The 26309-nt window shown below is 41.6% G+C and overlaps 2 protein-coding genes across 9 annotated transcripts in view; one reads left to right on the top strand and one right to left on the bottom strand.

The window, feature by feature from the left end:
• LOC142661093 (uncharacterized) overlaps positions 1 to 26309 on the bottom strand; it is a 201451-nt gene that overhangs the window by 128277 nt on the left and 46865 nt on the right. The window lies entirely within an intron of this gene.
• Positions 1 to 26309, top strand: part of CDH16 (cadherin 16) — an 80280-nt gene that overhangs the window by 50290 nt on the left and 3681 nt on the right. Inside the window, exons 12-15 of one of the 2 annotated variants that reach the window (XM_075838338.1) lie at positions 1125 to 1375; positions 5842 to 5975; positions 21357 to 21596; positions 22240 to 22356. In XM_075838338.1, the coding sequence (XP_075694453.1) occupies positions 1125 to 1375; positions 5842 to 5975; positions 21357 to 21596; positions 22240 to 22356 (742 nt within the window). The remainder of the gene's footprint in view (positions 1 to 1124; positions 1376 to 5841; positions 5976 to 21356; positions 21597 to 22239; positions 22357 to 26309) is intronic. The other variant, XM_075838339.1, reaches the window with a different exon arrangement.

Here is a 26309-nt window from a genome sequence, read left to right as displayed (position 1 = left end):
GTGCCATAGAAAGACTCCGCAAAAGATAGGACATGTCCTATTTTTTGCTTTTTACGGACCGTGCTCCCATAATTTGTATGGGAGCACGGCCTGAAAATGCAGGTGGCTGTCCAGTGGCGGACAGTGCTTACGGGCACTGGCGGGTGGCGGACAGTGATTACGGGCACGGTCGTGTGCAGGGGGCCTAAACCATTAGTAAGAATGAGAAATTTATCAGGAAACTGACTCACATATAGTTTAGTAGAAATGAGCCTCGGTAATGAAGAGCCTGGAGATCCAGTTTCAACATTCCCTAAAAAGTTCTACAGAATCTTACAAAACAAAGTGACCCTAAAAAATATCTTCTCATCTCTGTTATTCTAATCCAGTGTCCTCACCCAACAAAAGGAAATCCCACTTGTACATGTCCACATTATCTGCACTCAGCAAAATCCTTAAAAGTGGTTATGTGGGGAACAAAAATTATTAGCAGTGTAGTCCCTGCAGTATATGACTACACTCGCTAATATACATTCCGGTCCCCCGTCGCGTTGATTCTGAGATTTTCATAGCGCTGGCGGGGGACTGGAAGGCTAGTTGCACAGTCTTCCTTCACGACGACACGACCTTTCATCATGTGACCGACCCTGCTGTACTTCATGTACTTGCTGTACTACTGCTCCTGCTTGTACATAGAATACAGCGGGGTCGGTCACATGACGAAGAGTCAGATCATCATCAAAGAAGACTGTGCAACTAGACTTCCGGGCCCCCGGCAGCACTATAAAAATCTAAGAAAATCTCAGAATCAGCGAGATGTGGAACGGAATGCATATTAGAATAGAGAGTGTACTCACATACTCTAGGGACTACACTACTAATCATTTTTGGTCCCCGTATAACCCCTTTAATCACATGTGTAGATTACTCAACCAGAAAATACAAAAATTCTGCAAACAAAAGAAGCATAAATTAATCCAATGCCCACAATACCACATGAGGATAGTCATCAAAAACCAGCCCAGATAGTAATTAGGTGTTTGTTTTGTTATTTTTACGCTTTGTATGATACATTCACTATCAATAATTAGGTGGTTTTGTACTTCTGGTAATAGAACTATACTGAATAGATTTATTCCTTACAGGATCTGGATTTCGAGCAAGTTAATGAATACACCCTGGTCATTGAGGCCAGGAACAAGGCTGAACTTTCAGGAGCAGAGTACGGCCAGAGCTCTACCGCAACTATTCTTATCAGCGTTGGCAATGTAAATGAATCTCCAGTATTTACAGTGAGTCACTATGAAGTCCAAGTCCCTGAGAATTCCCAGATTGGATCAATAATACTGACAGTGGAGGCCTCGGATCCAGATGTCTCTGACCAGACCAGCCTGCGGTGAGTGACAGTCCATCAGTGTCCAAAGCTGTCACTATAACTTTATAATTTATAGATTGGGCCGTGTATATGAAGGATTTACATTGATCGTTGGTTACGTGGTTTTGGCTCGATTTCTGACCACCTGACACTATCCAGTAGAAGTAGTTTTCTCTTTAATTCTAAAAAAAAGAATAGGTTTCCTTCACATCTGCGTCATGGCTCTGGTCATGGGTTCCATCTGAGCTTTCAGTCAGGGGAACCCATGAACAGAATCCAAGCTGAAGCAAACGGAAACCATAGGTTTCCGTTTTCAAGCACCATTGATTTCAATGGTGACGGATCGGTGCAAATGCTTTCTGTTTGTCACCGTTGTGCAAGGGTTCCGTCGTTTTGACGGAATGAATAGCGTAGTCGACTACGGTATTGATTTCGTCAAAACAACTAAACCCTTACACGTCGGTGACAAGCAGAAACTATTTGCACCGGATCCGTCACCATTAAAATCAATTGCGGGTTTTACCTTCCTATTGAATTCAATGGGGGAAACCCGCAACAAATAAGCAGCGTCTACGCAAATACAATTGACATGCTGTGGAATAAAATTCTGCACCGCAGGTGAATTCCAGAGCGTTTTTTCCGCTCAGTATTTACGCAGCATGTGGAGGAGATTTGTTTTATATCATCCACTTTGCTGCTACTGTATTTGCTGCGGATTTTCCGCAACGAGTTTCGTTGCGGGAAATCTGCAGTATTTACGCAACGTGTGAACTGACCCTTAAGTCGCTTGCATGGATTCTTTATTATTGCAGTAGTCCACACAATCATGATGTCTTTGGAAGGGTCTGGCCCAGGACCAAGGAGTAGGCATGAAAGAGAACACCGATCAATAATGATATCGGGGGCGCACTTGGAGAATTTGTGTCTGCAAAATGGAAAAATCAATGCATTATCTTATCCCAGCTCAGATAAGGCCTTGGGATAATTGAAGTCTTATTTAACGTCTGCTCTGCTCTATTAGTGTTACTATAACCGTGGAAGCAGTTGATCCTGTTATTTGTACAAAGATTACTTACAGGTATTAATCACTGATTAAGATATCAGAATGCACTCCAGTGGTAATAATTGCAGTTTCCAGTCATCGACAAGCCGCGTCCAAGCTGCTTCATAATGATACAGAAAGTTATATATAGCAGAGACGGCCTGGAGGAGGAACACTGTGTTCTACAATATTTCACTTGATTGTGTCTGAACTTTACAAATATTTTTTAAATAATAAGCAAAAGTCTATAAAAACTAGGCTACATCAAATGGGACAGGTTTAGTTTAGAAACTATTTCAGATTGTGGGTAACAGATAATTGCAGGTTGGCCTCACCATAGGGGACCCCTGTTTTCTACTAGGGTTCAATTGTGTCAACGATTATAGAACCTGTGGCTTTACAAAAGCTACTAAGATATTGTAATGGTTTGCCAGACACAGCTTCTTTGTCGACGCCTGTGGTTAATCAGCCTGCATCTGTGACTAGGTCTGTTAGAGTGACTCGATCTGATACCACTCAGGCTGGGAGGCTGAGGAGTGGGAGAACCTATCACAGCCTGGCCAGATGGAGCTAGCTCCCGCCCTCTATCTATTTATACCTTCATTTCCTGCTCCTCCTTTGCCTGTGATTCTGTCTGGTTCCCTGGCTCTGCTGCTCCTGCTTGTACCATTGTCCTCTGCTTCAAACTGACCCTGGCTTTACTGACTACTCTCCTGCTCTGCGTTTGGTACCTCGTACACTCCTGGTTTGACTGGGCTCGTTCACTCCTCTTGTTGCTCACGGAGTTGCCGTGGGCAACTGCCCCATTTCCCTTAGCCTCTGTGTACCCTTGTCTGTTGGTCTGTCGTGCACTTATTGAGCGTAGGGACCGTCGCCCAGTTGTACGCCGTCGCCTAGGACGGGCCGTGCAAGTAGGCAGGGACTGAGTGGCGGGTAGATTAGGGCTCACCTGTCTGTCTCCCTACCCCGTCATTACAGATATAGTTCCTTACAGACAAGAGTAGAACTAAAATAATGCTGACAAAAATATAACTGCTATCATACTACTCCTATATACCTACTATAATACTGCCCCTATATACAATAATATAACTACTATAATACTGCTCCTATATACAAGAATATAACTACTATAATACTTCCTCCTATATACAAGAATATAACTATTAGAATACTGCCCCCTATATACAAGAATATAACTACTATAATACTGCTCCCTATATGCAAGAATATAACTACTATAATACTGCCCCTATATACAAGAATATAAATACTATAATACAGCCCCTATATACAAGAATATAACTACTATAATACTGCTCCTATATACAAGAATATAACTACTATAATACTGCTCCTATATACAAGAATATAACTACTATAATACTGCCTCCTATATACAAGAATATAACTACTATAATACTGCTCCCTATATACAAGAATATAACTACTATAATACTGCTCCTATATACAAGAATATAACTACTATAATACTGTCCCCTATATACAAGAATATAACTACTATAATACTGTCCCCTATATGCAAGAATATAACTACTATAATACTGTCCCCTATATACAAGAATATAAATACTATAATTCTGCCCCCTATATACAAGAATATAACTACTATAATACTGCCCCTATATACAAGAATATAACTACTATAATACTGCTCCTATATACAAGAATATAACTACTATAATACTGCTCCTATATACAAGAATATAACTACTATAATACTGCTCCTATATTCAAGAATATAACTACTATAATAATGCTCCTATATACAAGAATATAACTACTATAATACTGCCCCTATATACAAGAATATAACTACTATAATACTGCTCCTATATACAAGAATATAACTACTATAATACTGCTCCTATATACAAGAATATAACTACTATAATAATGCTCCTATATACAAGAATATAACTACTATAATACTGCTCCTATATACAAGAATATAACTACTATAATACTGCTCCTATATACAAGAATATAACTACTATAATACTGCTCCTATACACAAGAATATAACGACTATAATACTGCTCCTATATACAAGAATATAACTACTATAATACTGCTCCTATATACAAGAATATAACTACTATAATACTGCCCCTATATACAAGAATATAACTACTATAATACTGCTCCTATATACAAGAATATAACTACTATAATACTGCTACTATATACAAGAATATAACTACTATAATACTGCTCCTATATACAAGAATATAACTACTATAATACTGCTCCTATATACAAGAATATAACTACTATAATAATGCTCCTATATACAAGAATATAACTACTATAATACTGCTCCTATATACAAGAATATAACTACTACAATACTGCCCCTATATACAAGAATATAACTACTATAATACTGTCCCCTATATACAAGAATATAACTACTATAATACTGCCTCCTATATACAAGAATATAACTACTATAATACTGCTCCCTATATACAAGAATATAACTACTATAATACTGCCCCTATATACAATAATATAACTACTATAATACTGCTCCTATATACAAGAATATAACTACTATAATACTTCCTCCTATATACAAGAATATAACTACTATAATACTGCCCCCTATATACAAGAATATAACTACTATAATACTGCTCCCTATATGCAAGAATATAACTACTATAATACTGCTCCTATATACAAGAATATAACTACTATAATACTGCTCCTATATACAAGAATATAACTACTATAATACTGCCCCTATATACAAGAATATAACTACTATAATACTGCTCCTATATACAAGAATATAACTACTATAATACTGCCCCTATATACAAGAATATAACTACTATAATACTGCTCCTATATACAAGAATATAACTACTACAATACTGCCCCTATATACAAGAATATAACTACTATAATACTGCCCCCTATGTACAAGATTATAACTATTACTAATGTCTCATATGGAGAAGAATAGTTACAAGGTTTGGATAGCACGAGGTAATGGTGTGGGTGCATTAGTAGGGGCCCAACCCGATCCAATAGAGAAAAAGTACTATGCACACCAATATGGAGTTATTTATCGCTATAGCGAGGCGCTGCCCGCCAAGCTTACAGCGCCATCCACGCAGGATAAAGCATTGACAAAAGTGCCTGAGGAAGGTCATGGTATTGAACGAAACATCGCACTGTCACTGGCTATAAATAAATTATTTGTTTGGATAAATAACTCCATATTGGTGTGCATAGTACTTTTTCTCTATATGGAGAAGAATAAGTACAAGGATTTTCAGACATGGGCCTTAAAAGTGTTTGTGGCAAAGTTCAGAGCGCAATTTGTCTTGTACATTATCATCTGACATATTTCGTTTTGCTCTGAAATCTCATTGGGTGATGTATTTTCTCTGTGTTGATGTTTGTTGCACAGATACGGCATTATAAATGATTCCAGAAAATGGTTCTCCATCCAAGAGGATTCTGGCGAGATTAAGCTTCTCCATTCATTGGACAGGGAGCAGTTTGGAGACACTTATCACATGCAGATCATAGCACGGGACAGAGGTAAGAATGTACGGCTTTTAAGGTTTAACTTGATTATTTCAAGATGACATTTGGAGGGCGCCATTCCTCTAGTAATGGTTTGGAGTCTTCGCTCCATCTTATTGAAGGGTCACTTTTATTACTGCTGCCAACTGTTTAGCTTTCCTCTCTTCTGTACACGTTTTTCTCTTTAGTCATGTCACTGGCTTTCTTTCTACAAGGATATTTTTGTTTCTATGCTGCATCACCAATAATAAATTCATTGAGAACATCAGCATTCTATCTTCCCCAATGTTCCAAAAATATATACAATTCCACTGCGCATGTTATTGTTTATCATAGTGTTTTCGGGAGCGGACTCACCGCTTGACCTGAACCACCTTGCAAACAAGCATCTTCCATTAACTATTTCCTGACAAAGCATTGGGGGGGGGGGGGGGGTGGCGTCAGCCTCTTCTTGCCAACAGCAACTATTTTACTAACTATTTGTGTGTCCTTGGCTGTTAAAGGTGACCGCTAGGCTGGTGACGTAACATAAAGGAGGATGATGGTGGTCTAGTCCTCTGAGATCGGGGATTCACACCTCTCTGATGTCACAACCCAGAAATACATTCAAACACACAAAGTAGAGGTTTTGATGTAGCCGATCGCCTGACATAAATGTATATTCAAATATATTATTAATAGATATTATAACAAATTATATTTTAAAATTTTTTAAATTATATATATATATATATATATATATATATACACATACACATATATATTTATCAATTTTAAATATAATAACATATTACTATATATTTTTGTGAAAATCCTATCCAAAGGTCTTCTAACATCTGCCTATTGATTTCAAATTGGCCACTTAAAAAAAGCCAGCGAAAAAGTAGTGCATGTCACTTCTTGAGCCGTTTTTCATTGACTTCATTGACCGCTCCAAAAATGGCCGTGAAAAACGTGAGTTGCTAAAAAAATTCGCTGAAAATCAGGATGTTTTCGCTTGAGAACAGCTCCGTATTTTCAGACGTTTTTTATTTTGTGTGTGCCCATACGCTTAGGTGTTGTAGGGAGCGGGGCCACATGTTGGTAGCCATGATGTCCAGCTTTTAGATTATAGATTTTAATGGTCAACATATTATGCCCGTGTATTTCCCCCGACAGATGAGGTGGGGTTCCCAGCAGAGAGTAGCCGAACTATCAGCATCTTGAAGAGGGGGCTTCAATAAAGGACAGGTTTGACCAAGTCAGACAACGAAGATGTAAAGGCTCCTCCCTCTTATTGAGGCACCTCCCCTTGTTAAGGCTCCTCCCCTCGATCAATGTGCAGCAGGTTTTTGCTTTTTTTAGAATCCTTTTGCGCCTGCTTTAATAGAGATCAATTTTTTCTGCGCTGATTTCTCATCCTATCTGCTATTTTGGCACCACTTGCTCATCCCTACTGGCTCTACAGATGTCGAATAATAAAGAGGGCAGGCAGGTTGTTTTGTGTTATTTTTCTGTGCAGTCTTTTCTTATCTTCCCCCGAAACACAGGGTTTACAGACAGCTGCGTATAAAGCCGGGCGCTGTAATTATCCCTGATTGCTGTATTGTTCCATGCTGAATTGAAATGAAGATTGTATGAAGCAGAGAATTTCATGTACGATGTCACTAGGGGGTGTTCACAGGGGATTAGTAAGGAACACGTGACCTGCTGCTACTGTAAAACATCAGAGCTTTTATATGTTCTGCTCCTTTAGTGGATCACTGCAGAAACATTGCTTAGTTACTACTATTATCGACCTGGATCAGGCTCCTTATAGGGGTGTCTGGTTAATATACTAGTGCATTCTATGAGAGGGGGTCCCCCATAGCCTTCTGGAGGTCCCAGCAGATCTGTGCACGACACAGACTGACTATTAATTTAAGTAAGAGCCTTGTAATTCTGCAGGATTCTGTATTTTGTTTAAAATTGCACTGATCCATTTGTTCTTGGCTAATGTTAGTCAGTACGCAGAACCATGAGATATTAGGGGACAACACATGCCATACTGAGTTTTTTGAAGGCAGAAACAAAGATCTGCCTCAGAATTTTGAGGCGGATTTTGAACTGCCTGTGCCTTTTTCTCCGTGGCCATTGAAGTTAATGCAAGGACTGCGGGCAAAAAAAGCAGCGGAAATGAGCACCGCAGTTTTTTTCTGCCTTCCATTGATTTCAATGGGAGGTCAGAAGTGGAAGCCGCGGCAAGAAATGACACGCCGCTTTTTTTTCCAGGCCATTAGGCTATGTTCACACGGGGTCTTTTGCCGAGTTTTTTGACGCGGAAACCGCGTCGCAAAACTCGGCAGAAACGGCCCGAGAACGCCTCCCATTGATTTCAATGGGAGGCGTCGGCGTCTTTTTCACGCGAGCAGTAAAACTGCCTCGCGGGAAAAAGAAGCGACATGCCCTATCTTCGGGCGCTTCCGCGTCCGACCTCCCATTGACTTCAATGGGAGGCAGGAGAAAGCGTGTTTTATGGCTGCAGCGCTCAATGGCCGCGGGCGAAAAACGGCGCGATAATTGCTATTCACACGGAGTGTTTTGGGGGAGGAATATCTGCCTCAAAATTCCGTTTGGAGCTTTGAGGCAGATATTCCTCCCCCAAAATACTCCGTGTGAACATAGCCTAAGCCGCCCGGGAAAAACGCCTTTGCCTCCCACTGAAATTAATGGGAGGCGATTTTTGGCACGGATTCCGACTCCCCTATTATTCTGTTACCAGATAATCTTTTCTCAATGGGAGTTTATCGGTTTTTATTTCAGTTCTACATGCACTGCTCATACACAGCAGTGAATTTGAAAAAAAAAGCAGAGCTGCACAGTAAAGCATGGGCGAGGAACTGAGACTCTGTTGAAACAAGAGGAGGGCTCCAAACTGACTGCTCATAGCTGTGCCTAGGAATTTTTTATATTGATGGTCTATCCTTAGGATAGGTCATCAATATCGACTCCGGACACCCCACCGATCAGCTGACTGAAGGGGCCGCAGCGTTGAATGCCATCATTTAGCAGTCATAGTTTTAGCAGTCCCATTTACTTAAAAGGGACAGGGCAGCAGAGAACTGCAATCCCAGGCACAGCCACTACGGATGTGTACGGCGCTGTGCCAGGTAAACTATGAAAGGGATGCGCGTTCTTCGCTGCGGCCCCTTCAGTCAGCTCCTCAGTAGGGGTGTCTTCCGCCACTGAAGACAATAGATCTTAGGCCTCATGCACACGACCGTATTTTTTCACACCCGTAAATACTGGCGTAAATACGGGTCCGGTGTCACACGTATTCCACCCGTTTTGCACCAGTATTTACGAACCCGTGCTCGTAAATATGGGTCCGGTGTCACACGTATTCCACCCGTATTTACGAGCACGTTTTTGGCAGCAAAATAGCACTGCACTAATCGGCAGCCCCTTCTCTCTATCAGTGCAGGATAGAGAGAAGGGACAGCCTTTTCTGTAATAAAAGTTAAAGAAATTCATACTTACCGGCCGTTGTCTTGGTGACGCGTCCCTCTCTTCACATCCAGCCCGACATCCCTGGATGACGCGGCAGTCCATGTGACCGCTGCAGCCTGTGATTGACCTGTGATTGGCTGCAGCGGTCACATGGCCTGAAACGTCATCCAGGACGTCGGCCCGGATGTCGAGAGGGACGCGTCACCAAGACAACGGGCGGGAGACCGGACTGGAGAGTTGTCGGTAAGTATGAACGTCTTTTATTTTTATTTTTTACAGGATAGGGGATACATGTCTTTTGTTTATGGCAGAGCGGGGAGATACCTCCCCGCTCTGCCATAGTTTTCATTGTAGTCCCGGCGGTAGTTACGCCACTGGGCTGTGGCCTGCAGACCGGGTAGTCCCCTGACCTCGCCTCACCTCGCAACGCTCCCGTAATCACGGGTGAACACACGCAGCCACCCATGATTACGGGAGCCCCATAGACTTCTATGGGATGCCCGTGCCGTTATTACGGCATGAAATAGGGCATGTTCTATCTTTTTTAACGGCACGGGTACCTTCCCGTGAGCAAACGGGAAGGTACCCGTGGCTAACAGAAGCCTATGAGCCCGTTATTGCGGGTCGTAATAACGACCCGCAATAACGGCTGTTTTTACGGTCGTGTGCATGAGGCCTTAGGTAAGTGCAATCCAAGGATAGATGAACAAAGGAACGGGGAGTGGGAAAAGTAGTGTGTTACATCAATGTTAAAAATAAAAAATACTTTATTGAATAATTATTAAAAACAATGTTAGATGAAAAAATTTTTGACGTTGTGCCAAAGTCCCCTAGATTGGCACACTGAGACAATATTATGTCTAAATTAATTGCTTCGTTTTATTAAAGATATATGTGTCTAGCCTCCCCCTGTGTATATGCGAGGAGGCTCTGCAATAGTCCCTGATCCAGAGATTAAAGTGTTAATTATTAGCAAATGGCTGTCCCCCTCAGTATCAATGACGAGACAGTCAACCTGCATATGACACTAAAGGTTCCTCCAACGGGCTGTAATTAAAGCCCTGCGGTGGAGAAATCCCTGCATCAATACAACCATATGGGTTGTATGTGCATGTGTCCCATGCAAGTAGACACGGCACAGCAGAGTTGAGACTGTTGCGTGCTAGCTAGTCCTCTATGTATGAGCTTGACATAGCAGAGCTGTAACTGCTCCGTAAGGACAACTCTGCAGGAGGAGTAACTGATCAGATAGTGTGCTCACACAGTGATCTCCAGTCCCACGTAACCATTAGTATTCTGCCTGTCAGGCAGTTGTATCACTAAATCGAGGTGTGTTTACTTTGTGCAGATAAGGCTGCCGAGGTCAGTCACATACACATGGGAAGGGTTGAGAGAAGGTGAGCCGCGATCAGCTGTTTGAGTGTATTCACAGCTCAAACATAGCTCGGCATAGCAGAGTTGTGACTGCTACGTGAGGACAATTCTACAGGAAAGAGTGTGTTCTCTTTGTGCAGACTATGCTGCCAGAGTCAGTCACATACACATGAGAAGGGTAGAGAGTAAGTGAGCCGCGATCAGCTGTTTGAGTGTATTCACAGCTCAAACATAGCTCGGCATAGCAGAGCTGTAACTTGCTATGTGAGAACAACTACAGGGAGGAATAACTGACGGGCAGGCGGCCACACAGGTAGTGTGCCTCAGCAATGATCTCCAATCCCACGTAACTGTAAGTGTTCTGCCTGTCAGGCAGTTATATTACTAGATCGAAGTTTGTTTTCTTTGTGCAGATCAGACTGCCGAAGTCAGTCACATACACATGGGAAGGGCTGAGAGGAGGTGAGCCGCGGTCAGCTGTTTGAGTGTGCTCGCAACTCAAGCATAGCTCAGCTCCGTCCCTCCATGTATTGTGACCGAGTCTGCAGCCCAACATGCGGTATTGACGTGCTTAAGTCCCTGACCAGGGCAGATATTCTGCCAGATAAATGATTCAATGAAATTGTTATTTGAACAGTACGGAGCAATGTGTGACCATCTAACATTGTGATGATTTTAAAAGACACCCGACGCGCGTTTCGCCGGTACTTCCGGCTTCTTCCAGGGGTGGCGACCGCCAGAATCAGAGGCCAGATATGCTAAAAAGATCCCTGATTGACAGGGATGGTAACCAATCCAAACAGTTAAAGACTAGAAACAAAATAATGGTGCAATGTGATACTTCCGGCTCGTTCCAGGAATGTATCCATGTTAAGATAACACTGCCAAGGCTCAGGATGCATCAATTTATAACAAAAAGTTCAAATTGCAGTCATGTCAGGACATTGTGCTGCACATTTAAGTGCACATATAGCACTGTCCTGCAGAAACAAAAATATATAAATGTGAGTATAATAGTCATAGATCAGAATCTGAACCCCGTGAGGAAGGACTTTATTCTTAAAGCACTGAGATTCATCCTTACACGGAACTATTTCTTATTTGATGGGCGGTTTTACCTGCAAATTAGGGGCACGGCGATGGGAGCAGCTGTGGCCCCCACATTTGCCAACATATATCTTGGCTGGTGGGAAGAGGTAATTGTTTTTTGTGATGAGTTTAAAATTTTGACAGATAACATCTGCCTCTGGAGGCGTTTCATTGACGATATATTCGTCATTTGGGGGGGCCCTATCTCTGATTTGGAGAATCTCATTGGAAAATTGAATGACAATGATTTCAATCTGAAATTGACCCTTGACTATAATTCACAGTCGATTCCATTTCTGGATGTCCTCATCTACACAGATCCAGAGAGGAATCTCCACACGGATCTCTATAGGAAAGTGACTGCCACCAACAGCCTGTTGGCTGCTGAAAGTGCACACTCGAAAAACACAATTAGGGCAATACCAAAAGGGGAGTTCTTGAGATTGAGACGCAATTGCTCAACTTTTATTAATTTTAAGAAACGAGCAGTTGAATTGAGGGCTAGGCTGCAGGCGAGACACTACTCTAACCGTAATATCAAAGAGGCCTACAACATAGCGCTTAGAACTAACCGTGAGGAACTGCTCGTTTCCAAAAAGACACGAACCAATGTAATTACCAAAACCTCTGAAATCCCTATACAGCCAAGATTTATTACTGACTATCATGCAGACTGGGATAGCATGATGCAGATTTTAAACAAACACTGGCACGTACTGAAATCGGATCCCAGTTTAAATATGATTTTGGGAGAGAGGGCCCTTTCAGGATATCGCAAGGGAACCACTATTTCAAATATTTTGGTGGCAAGCCATTTCACGCGGGGTGACGGTACCCAGAGGGTCCAGAATACAGGGTTTTTTCCCTGCAAGCTATGTAGGGCATGTAGAATACTGACCACAACCAAGCAATTTACTGATGGATTTGGGGCACTGTATAAGATCAAAGAACATATGAATTGTAATTCCCAAGGAGTTGTGTATTGTCTGGAGTGCCCCTGCGGTTTGAGATACGTGGGCAAGACGATCAGAGCACTCAAAATCCGTATTGGAGAACATATCAGGTCAATCATAAACTTTGATAAAACCGAGAGGGACTGTACACTCCAAAAGAAAATATTTACGCCTACTCCAATTGCCAAACATTTTAAAGAGAGACACAATCTGGAATGGCAGACTCTGAAAGGTTGGGCCATTTGTAAACTCAATATGGGTATTAGAGGGGGCAACCTCGATGAGGCCCTTCTGAGGAGAGAAAGTGAGTGGATATTCCGTATGAATTCCGTGAAACCGTTTGGGATAAACGAGAGTTTTAATTTTGGATGTTTTCTTTGAACCTGTTATTAACGATGAATGATATTAATTAAGATCTTAGATTATCAGCTCACCGTGCTAGATATTTAAAATCTCTACTTCTGGCACACTGATAGAGTAATCAATGCCTACACAGCATATTGTATCTACGAACTTGTTCTTTTTTCTATGTGAATGTACCCATTGACAGCTGTTTTCATATACAACCAAATATATTAAATTATATCTTCTTGTCTCATATTTTTGTGATGAGACATTAATTTAATTTCCATCAAGTTACTATCCATCAGTGTAATTATTGATGGACTGTACTCACAGACTGTGTAGTGGCATTATTCTAGAACGGACATTTACCCCTCCCCCTCCCTTCTCTATGACTATTATACTCACATTTATATATTTTTGTTTCTGCAGGACAGTGCTATATGTGCACTTAAATGTGCAGCACAATGTCCTGACATGACTGCAATTTGAACTTTTTGTTATAAATTGATGCATCCTGAGCCTTGGCAGTGTTATCTTAACATGGATACATTCCTGGAACGAGCCGGAAGTATCACATTGCACCATTATTTTGTTTCTAGTCTTTAACTGTTTGGATTGGTTACCATCCCTGTCAATCAGGGATCTTTTTAGCATATCTGGCCTCTGATTCTGGCGGTCGCCACCCCTGGAAGAAGCCGGAAGTACCGGCGAAACGCGCGTCGGGTGTCTTTTAAAATCATCACAATGTTAGATGGTCACACATTGCTCCGTACTGTTCAAATAACAATTTCATTGAATCATTTATCTGGCAGAATATCTGCCCTGGTCAGGGACTTAAGCACGTCAATACCGCATGTTGGGCTGCAGACTCGGTCACAATACATGGAGGGACGGAGCTGAGCTATGCTTGAGTTGCGAGCACACTCAAACAGCTGACCGCGGCTCACCTCCTCTCAGCCCTTCCCATGTGTATGTGACTGACTTCGGCAGTCTGATCTGCACAAAGAAAACAAACTTCGATCTAGTAATATAACTGCCTGACAGGCAGAACACTTACAGTTACGTGGGATTGGAGATCATTGCTGAGGCACACTACCTGTGTGGCCGCCTGCCCGTCAGTTATTCCTCCCTGTAGTTGTTCTCACATAGCAAGTTACAGCTCTGCTATGCCGAGCTATGTTTGAGCTGTGAATACACTCAAACAGCTGATCGCGGCTCACTTACTCTCTACCCTTCTCATGTGTATGTGACTGACTCTGGCAGCATAGTCTGCACAAAGAGAACACACTCTTTCCTGTAGAATTGTCCTCACGTAGCAGTCACAACTCTGCTATGCCGAGCTATGTTTGAGCTGTGAATACACTCAAACAGCTGATCGCGGCTCACCTTCTCTCAACCCTTCCCATGTGTATGTGACTGACCTCGGCAGCCTTATCTGCACAAAGTAAACACACCTCGATTTAGTGATACAACTGCCTGACAGGCAGAATACTAATGGTTACGTGGGACTGGAGATCACTGTGTGAGCACACTATCTGATCAGTTACTCCTCCTGCAGAGTTGTCCTTACGGAGCAGTTACAGCTCTGCTATGTCAAGCTCATACATAGAGGACTAGCTAGCACGCAACAGTCTCAACTCTGCTGTGCCGTGTCTACTTGCATGGGACACATGCACATACAACCCATATGGTTGTATTGATGCAGGGATTTCTCCACCGCAGGGCTTTAATTACAGCCCGTTGGAGGAACCTTTAGTGTCATATGCAGGTTGACTGTCTCGTCATTGATACTGAGGGGGACAGCCATTTGCTAATAATTAACACTTTAATCTCTGGATCAGGGACTATTGCAGAGCCTCCTCGCATATACACAGGGGGAGGCTAGACACATATATCTTTAATAAAACGAAGCAATTAATTTAGACATAATATTGTCTCAGTGTGCCAATCTAGGGGACTTTGGCACAACGTCAAAAATTTTTTCATCTAACATTGTTTTTAATAATTATTCAATAAAGTATTTTTTATTTTTAACATTGATGTAACACACTACTTTTCCCACTCCCCGTTCCTTTGTTCATATATCGATAATTGGTGGTGTACACCTAGTGTGAATTACTCCAACATATTATATATAAAATTGTAAGAGGGTAATACCTATCTAAATATATCAATCCAAGGATAGTGAGTGACTTCTATAGGATTTTTCAATCCACAGCTGAACATGTCTGGTTTACAAAACCCATTTTTCATCACCATCAGATAGAACATCAAATACAATATAAATGGTAAAAGGTGCGTACAATAAGACCTCAAATGTAATATTTCAAAACAATTGTTCATTATTTGTTTGTGCAGTTATTATTTATTTCATTATTTATGAAACTCAGTACTTCGGGTTGTATCCCTCCAGAACATAAATAAATAATTTAAAATAAATAATGAACAATTGTTTTGAAATCTTACATTTGAGGTCTTATTGTACGCACCTTTTACCATTTATATTGAATTTGATGTTCTATCTGGCAGTTTGCAGAACAAATCCTGATTATTTTATGATCATTTTAATTTATTTTATTGCAATGATGTTTTGGCTTTCTGTCAAAAATTGTACGTCACTTACGTTTGTGGGCGGTCGTGATGCTTAAAGAGGCTCTGTCACCAGATTTTGCAGCCCCTATCTGCTATTGCAGCAGATAGGCGCTGCAATGTAGATTACAGTAACGTTTTTATTTTTAAAAAACGAGCATTTTTGGCCAAGTTATGACCATTTTCGTATTTATGCAAATGAGGCTTGCAAAAGTACAACTGGGCGTGTTGAAAAGTAAAAGTACAACTGGGCGTGTATTATGTGCGTACATCGGGGCGTGTTTACTACTATTACTAGCTGGGCGTTGTGTATAGAAGTGTCATCCACTTCTCTTCACAACGCCCAGCTTCTGGCAGTGCAGATATGTGACGTCACTCACAGGTCCTGCATCGTGTCGGCACCAGAGGCTACAGATGATTCTGCAGCAGCATCGGCATTTGCAGGTAAGTCGATGTAGCTACTTACCTGCAAACGCCGATGCTGCTGCAGAATCATCTGTAGCCTCTGGTGCCGACACGATGCAGGACCTGTGAGTGACGTCACAGTGCTGCACTGCCAGAAGCTGGGCGTTGTGAAGAGAAGTGGATGACACTTCTATACACAACGCCCAGCTAGTAATAGTAGTAAACACGCCCCGATGTACGCACATAATACACGCCCAGTTGTACTTTTACTTTTCAACACGCCCAGTTGTACTTTTGCAAGCCTCATTTGCATAAATACGAAAATGGTCATAACTTGGCCAAAAATGCTCGTTTTTTAAAAATAAAAACGTTACTGTAATCTACATTGCAGCGCCGATCTGCTGCAATAGCAGATAGGGGTTGCAAAATCTGGTGACAGAGCCTCTTTAAATACTGATTGTGTGTGAACACCTGTATGTACCTGAGGAAGAGGTAGGTACGATCTCGAAATGTGTTGTACGTTCATGAAATCGTCCTTTTAATGCAAAATTGGTGGCGCCCGGCGGATCCTGCATTTTCTCTTCTTTTGTTCGTTGTTATATCTTCTCTGGTCTCGTTATCGAGGTCTGTAGGCGGAGCAGCAGCCGTGCTGATTGGAGGGTCCAGAGTGCCACCACACGCACCCCAGAGTCGTGCCTGTTGATTTGCACAATTCTGTTTGGCGAGTGCGGCTCGGTCCGCGCACATTAATTATATCCCTTTTCTTTCCTACTGCATTATGGAGTGCTTTTTGTTTTATTCGTTAATCTTTTCCGTAGACCTGTTTCTACCTAGAAGCTAATAATAAATTGTCTTTTTAAATGCACAAATTATTTTTTTCCCAAGGTCTGTGCGTTGTGAAAGGTTTTTTCGTTTTCATTGCGGTAAAAGAGCTGAGTACAGGATTTTTTTTTTTATCCTGACATCATGCAGAATAGGTGATAAATGAGGGTCATCAGGACCAGACCCAGTGAGGGGGTGGGGGCCAGATTACCCGGATTTAACCTATCAACTGCCAGCGCATTACCCAAAGAACAGGCCATTTATGTAATGCAATAAATTACTGCAAGCTTGCTATCAACTCCGTTCTTGCATTTCACTTTGCAAATAATAAAGAAACATCAAATGTAAAAAAAAAAAATTCTTAAATTGTCCCATCAGAAAAACTTGCTTTTTTTCAGCAGCTCCCCTAAAAATTAGCTGCTCATAAGAGGTCCGACTCTTAAGAGGCTGCTGCCATGTCAACGATGGTAGACCACATAACATATAATGGCACCAAGCCTTCTAGAGCAAGAGTCGCATTTTGCAGCTCTCCACTCTGGCTCAATGAAGGGGGTCCTGGGCAAAGGGACACTCCTTTACTATGTCCATATACCCTAATTGGGCCATCAAGAAGGGTTGACCACAGGCCAGTATTACATTATTTTTTTTTGGGGACAGGATGAGAGGGGTCAAATGTTGTAACCAGACGTTTGCTGGGAGCCTATAAGAAAATATAACGTCTACAAACCACCCGTCTGAGCCAGTCTAAGGGTACGTGCACACACAAAATAAAAAATATCTGAAAATATGGAGCTGTTTGCAAGGGAAAACAGTTCCTGATTTTCAGAAGTTTTTTTAAGCCACTCGCGTTTTTTGTAGCGTTTTTTATGGGCATTTTTCTATAGAGTATGAAAAACGGCTCCAAAAACGGCTGAAGAAGTGACATGCACTTCTTTTTTGTGGCCATTTTGAAAAACGGCCGCGTAAAAAGCAGCCCGTCGGAACAGAACGCCGTTTTTGACATTGAAATCAAAGGGCAGATGTTTGGAGGCGTTCTGCTTCCGATTGTTCAGCCAGGTTTCGGGAAGTTTACGGCCCAAAAAACATCTGAAAATACTATGTGTGCACATACACTAAGGATTCTTAGGAAGTTTCCTAATAGGATTGTTAGTCTTACCTCCGGCCTGATTCAAAACTAAGTTGCGGTCAGATGATATGTTAGCGAATGTGATCTTAAAAATCCAAGTTCATGTGAGGAGGAGGAGGAGGGGGTATTTTTTTGCTCCCTGTAGGAGCGGAATCCCCAATCCCCGGCTACAGCTTCGGAAACGCTGTAGCCGGGGATTGGGGATTCCGCTTCAGGAGAAGTCCCTAACTTCACTGTCCATATATGGACACAGTGACGTCAGGGACATCTGAAGCGGAATCCCTGGCGCTGTGGCCAGTGTTTCCGCACCAGGAGAAGTCCCTGACTTCACTGTGTCCATATATGGACAGTGAAGTCAGGGGCTTCTCCTGAAACGGTGGCGCTATCTACAAAAAGGTAGGGGGAGTACCCTCTATGGCGGGGGGGGTGCTATGTAAAACGGTCCTGTGTAGAACTACATACGGAGGGCTATGTGCCATTACCTAGGGGCGCTGTGTGGCACTAACAGGGGTCTGTGTGGCACTACCTACAAAGGGGGCTGTGTGGCACCACCTACAAGGGGGGCTGTGTGGCACTACCTCCAGGGGGGCTGTGGCAGTATCTACAGAGGGAAGTGTGTGGGGAAAAATGTACAAATGAAATTCAGCAGTTTTTAAAACGGACAGAGAAAAAAACGGATGCAAAACGGGTCAAAATCGGCCGTTAAAAACGGAAACACGGCCCGGAATGGATGTTACATAGTTTGTACAGTTGAAAAAAGACACATGTCCATCAAGTTCAACCAAGGGATGGGAAAGGGGAAGATGTAAAACAGCCGAGAAAAACGGACGTTTTTATCGGCCGACACTCGGTCCCTGTCCTGTGAATAGAGCCTAGGGTTGGTGTGTACTTTTTGACAAACTAACAGTTCAAATATTTTGTGACATGTACTTATGCTCATTTTATTTGATATCGTACAATAAAACCAATAAAAAATATATTTGAAAGAAAAAGAATGAAAGTGTCAGGGAGGCTGCTGCTGGATTAGTCTTTGCGTCCTCAGACATGCAAGCGTTAAAAGGAAAGGGGGCATGTTACCCACACACTTACTTATCACTCCCTCCCTTTATATTAAGAATAATTGAGGTAATTTGCTTTCAGTTTAAATGTAAATCATTGCACAATTAATTTTGCCGAGATCCGCCTACAGGAGAGGCGCACAGTCACCCGGCCCGAGAACATCTGCTTGGCACCACCTTCAAAATGCCAACAGCAGTAGGATGACTGAGCGGAGGGTGAGCTTCGCTGGGTACTACTTACTTTTCCACTTTTACTTGGGACAAATATGAAAAACTGTTTGGAAATGATTGTTTATTACAGTTGGAGGCGCATATTTTCAGTACAAGCAATATATGTGAGCTGAAGCAAATCTCAATATACACTCCCTCAATTAAACCTGCTTTTGTTGGAGACAAACCTCTGCATCACCATTTCACCCCAATTGTCCACATTTACTCTTCAGATCCATGGGCGTCTATAACATAAGGGTAACCCATGCAGCTGTAAGGAAGGAGGTGAGGATAAAATCAGTAAGTCCTATTTTAATGGGCTGTGAAGATATGAAAAAGCACACGTAAAAGCCCAAAGATAATATAACGTAATACAAAGGTGAATTGTACCCAAGAATACCATAGTTTAGAATATAGGATAAATGTACATAAAAAGTTACAACTCCTAAATATATTACAATACAACAGGCTCGTTTACATGCAGCATTTCTTGTAATAATTACTGGGTGTAAATGCAAAAACGATCAATGATAAACGTTGGTGAAAACTGATCGTTCATATATCGTATAAAAAATGATCCATATCGTATTGAGTTCTAACATGTAAATGGTCGTCCATCAACCCGTATGAGTAGCTTAATTGAATATGTGAAGAAAAACCTAGTAAAAACTATGGCAATAATGGTGTAAAGATCCAGGTTACTATTTTGATTGTTGGCTATCACTCATTTGTGGTATAGAAAGATTGTAAATGTATCAGCCATTACTGATCCTAAATTACAACTTGTATTATACTCCAGAGCTGCACTCACTATTCTGCTGGTGGAGTCACTGTGTACATACATTACATTACTTATCCTGCACTGATCCTGAGTTATATCCTGTATTATACTCCAGAGCTGCACTCACTATTCTGCTGGTGGAGTCACTGGGTACATACATTACATTACTTATCCTGTACTGATCCTGAGTTACATCCTATATTATACTCCAGAGCTGCACTCACTATTCTGCTGGGGGAGTCACTGTGTACATACATTACATTACTTATCCTGTACTGATCCTGAGTTATATCCTGTATTATACTCCAGAGCTGCACTCACTGTTCTGCTGGTGGAGTCACTGTGTACATACATTACATTACTTATCCTGTACTGATCCTGAGTTATATCCTGTATTATACTCCAGAGCTGCACTCACTATTCTGCTGGTGGAGTCACTGTGTACATACATTACATTACTTATCCTGTGCTGATCCTGAGTTACATCCTGTATTATACTCCAGAGCTGCACTCACTATTCTGCTGGTGGAGTCACTGTGTACATACATTACATTACTTATCCTGTACTGATCCTGAGTTACATCCTGTATTATACTCCAGATCTGCACTCACTATTCTGCTGGTGGAGTCACTGTGTACATACATTACTTAACCTGTACTGATTCTAAATTACAACCTGTATTATACTCCAGAGCTGCACTCACTATTCTGCTGGTGGAGTCACTGTGTACATACATTGCATTATTTATCCTATACTGATCCGAAGTTATATCCCGTATTATACTCCAGAGCTGCACTCACTATTCTGCTGGTGGAGTCACTGTGTACATACATGACATTACTTAACCTGTACTGATCCTAAGTTACATCCTGTATTATACTCCAGAGCTGTACTCGCTATTCTGCTGGTGAAGTCACTGTGTACATACATTACATTATTTATCTTGTACTGATCCTGAGTTATATCCTGTATTATACTCCAGAGCTGCACTCACTATTCTGCTGGTTGTTATTGATTGAAAACTGTGTGTGTGTGTGTGTGTGTGTTTGTGTGTGTGTGTGTGTGTACCACTGTGAACATATTATATTGTGCTCAGAGCAGCAGTTGTAATTTACGAATACTCAATATAGGTGCAATGACAACGGTCTTAATAGAACATGAATGATATTTTTCAGGTGATCCTGGTCTAACAGCAACAGCAGATGTGACCATTCAAATCCTGGATGTCAACGACAACATTCCCAATCTAGTCGGCGATTACACAAATGAGTATTTCTGCACACCGAAAAGGGAGGAGCAAAGACTTATAATTCGTGCTTGTGATAGAGATTCAGTGGGAAACGGCGCCCCCTTCACATTCAGGCTTCCTGATGATGCTACACGTTCCCGACAGTGGAAAGTGACTGTTCTGAATGGTATGTAATGGAAACTACAATGACCGTTTAAGGGATCCATATACCTAAAATGTTGCGTGATTTTTAAAGGGGTTGCCCCATACATTTTTCTAAAAGCGGACATGCCAACACAACATGTGACTGCTGCAGTCAATTACTGGCTGTAGTGGTGACGTGACAAAAGTAGTAATACTCACCTAATCAATCCCTAGTCTCTTCCATGCCACTGCTTCACCCGTCTTCCACCGGTCTCTGTTCTTCCTGCTTCAGCAATGAAACAGGAAGAACAGACACTGGTGGAAGACGGAGGCAGCAGCAGCATGGGAGAGACAGGGGATTGAGAAGGTGAGTATTACTTCTTTTGTTATTTTACAACATTGTGAGCAGTTTTAAACAACTTTCTAGGAGTTGAACAATTTCTTGCACGGTTCTTGTGTTAGATCTTGTATAGTGAAATCTAGATCTGCCATATTCCCGACAGCTTTCAGGCTGCATTTCTCCATAGTCATTCACTATCTATATGGGGCATGATCTGCCGTAGTACATTACAAGCTTTTACAATGGGTACAGTAAAAGAAAAAATCTCCACAATTGACTGCTCCAGACTGCCACATTTAACCAATGAAGACATTGGTATTATAACTCGTGTGTTCATATTCCACAGGCACCCACGCTTATCTATCCATGGCGGTTCGTTATATAGAACCTGCGGTTCATCATGTGACAATCGTCATTACTGACAATGGAACCGATCCCCAGAGTAAAAATGTGCAGCTGAAAGGTAAAAAATGTTTTCACTCACCTTCTCACTGCAGTGACCTGAAGAGATAAATTGCACTACGTGTGACCTCATGGCCTGTCGACATACTGTAGAGCACTGTTGACAGGCTGCAGGGAAAGCATGAGGCATCCCTGCTATAGCTTCAGGTCACTTCTACTTGTAGCAGGAGGGATTCTACACGTGAAGGCATGTAAGGAGTTGCGGATAAATGAAATTCCCTAATATAAAGGCTTGGGTACTCCAGACCCTTTAAGGTCCGCCGTAGTGTGTTGTATACGTGATGTGTTGGCTAAAGTGTCACATAGAAAAATGGTCTCTTTAGCCCAATAAACATTTCTTTTGGCAAGGAAGGATTTCTGTTCGGAATGACGCGTGCTGCCTGTGCCCCGCGCAGACACATCGTTCTATTTTAAGTGTGTTTTGAGTTCTCGCTCCCATACATCTTCTGGTGAACTGCGGTTTGCTTGCTGGATGGTGCGGAGTGCCAGACACATACACAGCCGCACATCTCAGGAGACCAGGGAGGTGAAGACATGCAGGGCTAATTTTAGTTGTGCTTTGGGAGACTAAATGGCATGAGAGGAGCAGTAAAATATATCGAAGGGAAACGCTCACCGATCTTATCCCTCATCGTATCGCCTTACAGCTAGGTTTTTTTCAACTTTCTGACTTGGTATGTTCCAGGAATTCCCGTAACATCAGACTCTGCAGACATATCAAGCCTCTGACTTACAAACAGTGATGGCCTTTCCTAATACTTGGATCTCACCTCATGGTTCATATGCATTTTTGCCACAATTTGCCTCGTTTTGATGAAAATGCGATTTGTACAAAAAAGGCGCCTAAACCGCGATGTGAGACCCCAGCCTTAGGATAGCCATTCATATTTGATCAGTGGGGGATCAACACCTGGGACCCCAACCAATTAGTAGAATAATGGGATCTAGGCCATCAACATCAAGTATTGGAAAACCCCTATAATCAAATTTTGGTAGTGGGGGGGGGGGGGGGGTTTGAGTTAGAGGTAGAAATATTTTGGAGACAAAGGCTATGCTCACAGGTGGGGATTTTTCAGAAAATTCCACAGAAGAACTCCATTTTCTGCTTCAGATTGGCCACTGTAATTCAATGGAGCTAATCCGTGGCTTTTCAGTGCAGAATTCGCAGAAATAATTACATTTAATGACTTTAAAACCCGCAACACGTTCATTATTCCATGCGAGTGTTTTCCTGAGCATGGGATTGGGGTATAAAAAAACCTAATTTACATGGATTTCCGGCGGAACGTGAGCGGATTCTGTCATGATTCGTGCCATTATTCTGACATAATCCTGAACATGTGAACATAGCCTAAAGACTGTGTGACCTCACTGAGACTGGCCTGCTACATAGACTGTGTGACTTCTTGACCCTTACCCTGTGACATCACCATCCAATCCCAGCCTGACTCCATACATAAACCGTGTGGCCTTATTACACTGACTGTGACCTCATTATCCAGTCATAGACTGACCTGCTACATAGATTGAGTGACCTCACTGCACTCGACCTGTGACATCGTGTCCAATCACAGACTGACCTGCTACGTAAAATGTGACATCGCTATACAGACACTAATCACCATCCACAAAGTAAAACTATGTGACCTCACTAAAAACTCATCCTGTAAAATCATTGTCCAGTCAAAAATGAACCTGATACATACACCGTGTGAACTCACTGCACTAATCCTGTGACATCATGTCCGATCACAGACTAATCTGTTACATAAAATATGTGACATCACCGTCCTGAGACTGACCTGCTACATGGACTGTGTGGGACTTCTGATTAGAAGTCCTGTAACCCTTTGTGAGCAGTGAATTTATTCCTACTTTTCAGTAAGTTCCTTCATAGTGATTTTCTTTGTCCCATAATAAGCGGTGGGGTGATGGGATTATAGTGATGGAACAATAGCAAATAAATGTATTTTACACAAAGCTCCAGAGCGCGGTTCTTCACTAGTTACTATTAATCATTAGTAGTTAATGCTTCAGAGTTTCCTCTAATGAAGTGACTACAATGTAACCTTTATAGAATTACCGCTGTCCTACGTCCTAATTGGTCTGCAGAATTCAAAACCTCATGGGAATGAATATCATCTTATTAGAAATAAAATAAACGCCCCAGGGTGTGTCCTCGTCAGTAGAGTTCATCCAATGTACAGTCACATGTACCAGACCTCTACATACTGTGACATATTGAATCAGTGTGAGAAAAAATATATATAAATATGTGAAAGTATATATATATATATATAGAACGGAAATGAAAAAGCGCTACTTCATCCAGACGGTAGAAAATAAATTGGTTAGGTATTAATAAAGTATTTATTAAATTAACACGTTTCAGCGCCGGACTGGCGCCTTCATCAGACCTAATACATGTATTAGGTCTGATGAAGGCACCAGTCCGGTGCTGAAACGCGTTGCCTTAATAAATACTTTATTAATACCTAACCAATTTATTTTCTACCGTCTGGATGAAGTAGCGCTTTTTCATTTCCGTTCTATATATATATATATATATACACTTTCACATATATTTATATATACTTTTTCTCACACTGATTGAATATTGCGTGGTGGAGCCTTGTGGTCCCATTGGCCAGGAAGCAGCAGCAACTTCATCAATTGTATGCCTTCAAACAGTGTTGTGCCTGGATACTGCACAACTTTCCCAGCTGAGGATATTTCTTACACCTGGTTTACCCATTCACCATGAGGCGCTTCTCTTTTTGATCTATTTTAGATATCGTACTGTGACATATAACCACCTCGAATCTAAAAAGGTTCCTTTATAAAAAAAAAAAAGCAAAATATGACTAAAGAGGAGAAAGCACATAAAATGAAAGCGTAAAGTAAATTATTTCAGCCGATTAACAAGTGCAAGGATGTCCCCATGAGCTAACAATCTCAGCAATGAGCACAATATTTTACTGCGGGAGCTTATTTTGCAGGTTTCGCTCTGGTTCTAGCTGCATCACGATGACTCTGGAGCTGTAAACAGTTGATAGTCAAGTCTTTTAATTTTCATGTGATTTAGAATGAAGTGTCCTTTTTTATTACACAAATTTGACTGCACTCCGTTACCATAACAACCGATGTTTAATTATTAGATTTAGTCTTCTACGACCCAAAGGGACTTGAATGACAGACTCACATAATGGGCTCATCTAGCAACTATGTAAGGACCTGTTCACACGGCGTGTATTTGCAGGGCGTAAACGCGTCAAAAATGCTTCATTTAAGCTTCCCATTGACATCAACGCGACCGTTAGTGCATATGACGCTTTTTTTTACATGCGTGTTTAAAAAACGCTTCGAGCAAAAAAGGAAGCGTCAGGTTGATTCTTTGGCGCGTAAAACGGGAGTCCTAATTACGCGCCAAAAAACGTGCACAAGATATTTATTTTTTTTTATTACACCATTCAAGCAAACAATATGGCCCAACTCAATCTATTATTTTTCTTTTTCCATTTAAAATCAATGTTAATCTCCTTTTCTTTAGTTCAGACTTTGTGCGGTGACTGAGCTTCAGATACACTGCAGAGTAACACACAGTAACCCCTCGATGTAAGGTGATTATTATTCCCCTGTAAAGGGCAAGTATAATTACATAATAAGTAAGTTCGCATCAGAACAGCACTTTTATTATTACAAAGACCAGAGTTAATTTAGTATAATTTCTTGACATTTAGCATTGCCTAGCTGGGGTATGTCATAATGATTGTCAAGGGGGAAAAAAATCATAATAACAATGCATTCATTTCTTCCTTGGCAGCAGCTATAATCCTTCTGGCAACTAAATAATGGAGTTTTAACAATTTGTAGGCCTGACTTCATGTTACAAAGTCACAGGCTCCACCTGGCTGATTCTTATTTGGTCCCGTTTTAATCTGCCCCCTGCTGGCT

This window comes from Rhinoderma darwinii, chromosome 9 (assembly GCF_050947455.1).
Source record: "Rhinoderma darwinii isolate aRhiDar2 chromosome 9, aRhiDar2.hap1, whole genome shotgun sequence".
NCBI classification, from domain to species: domain Eukaryota; kingdom Metazoa; phylum Chordata; class Amphibia; order Anura; family Rhinodermatidae; genus Rhinoderma; species Rhinoderma darwinii.
This window is presented reverse-complemented; position numbering and strand designations above follow the sequence as displayed.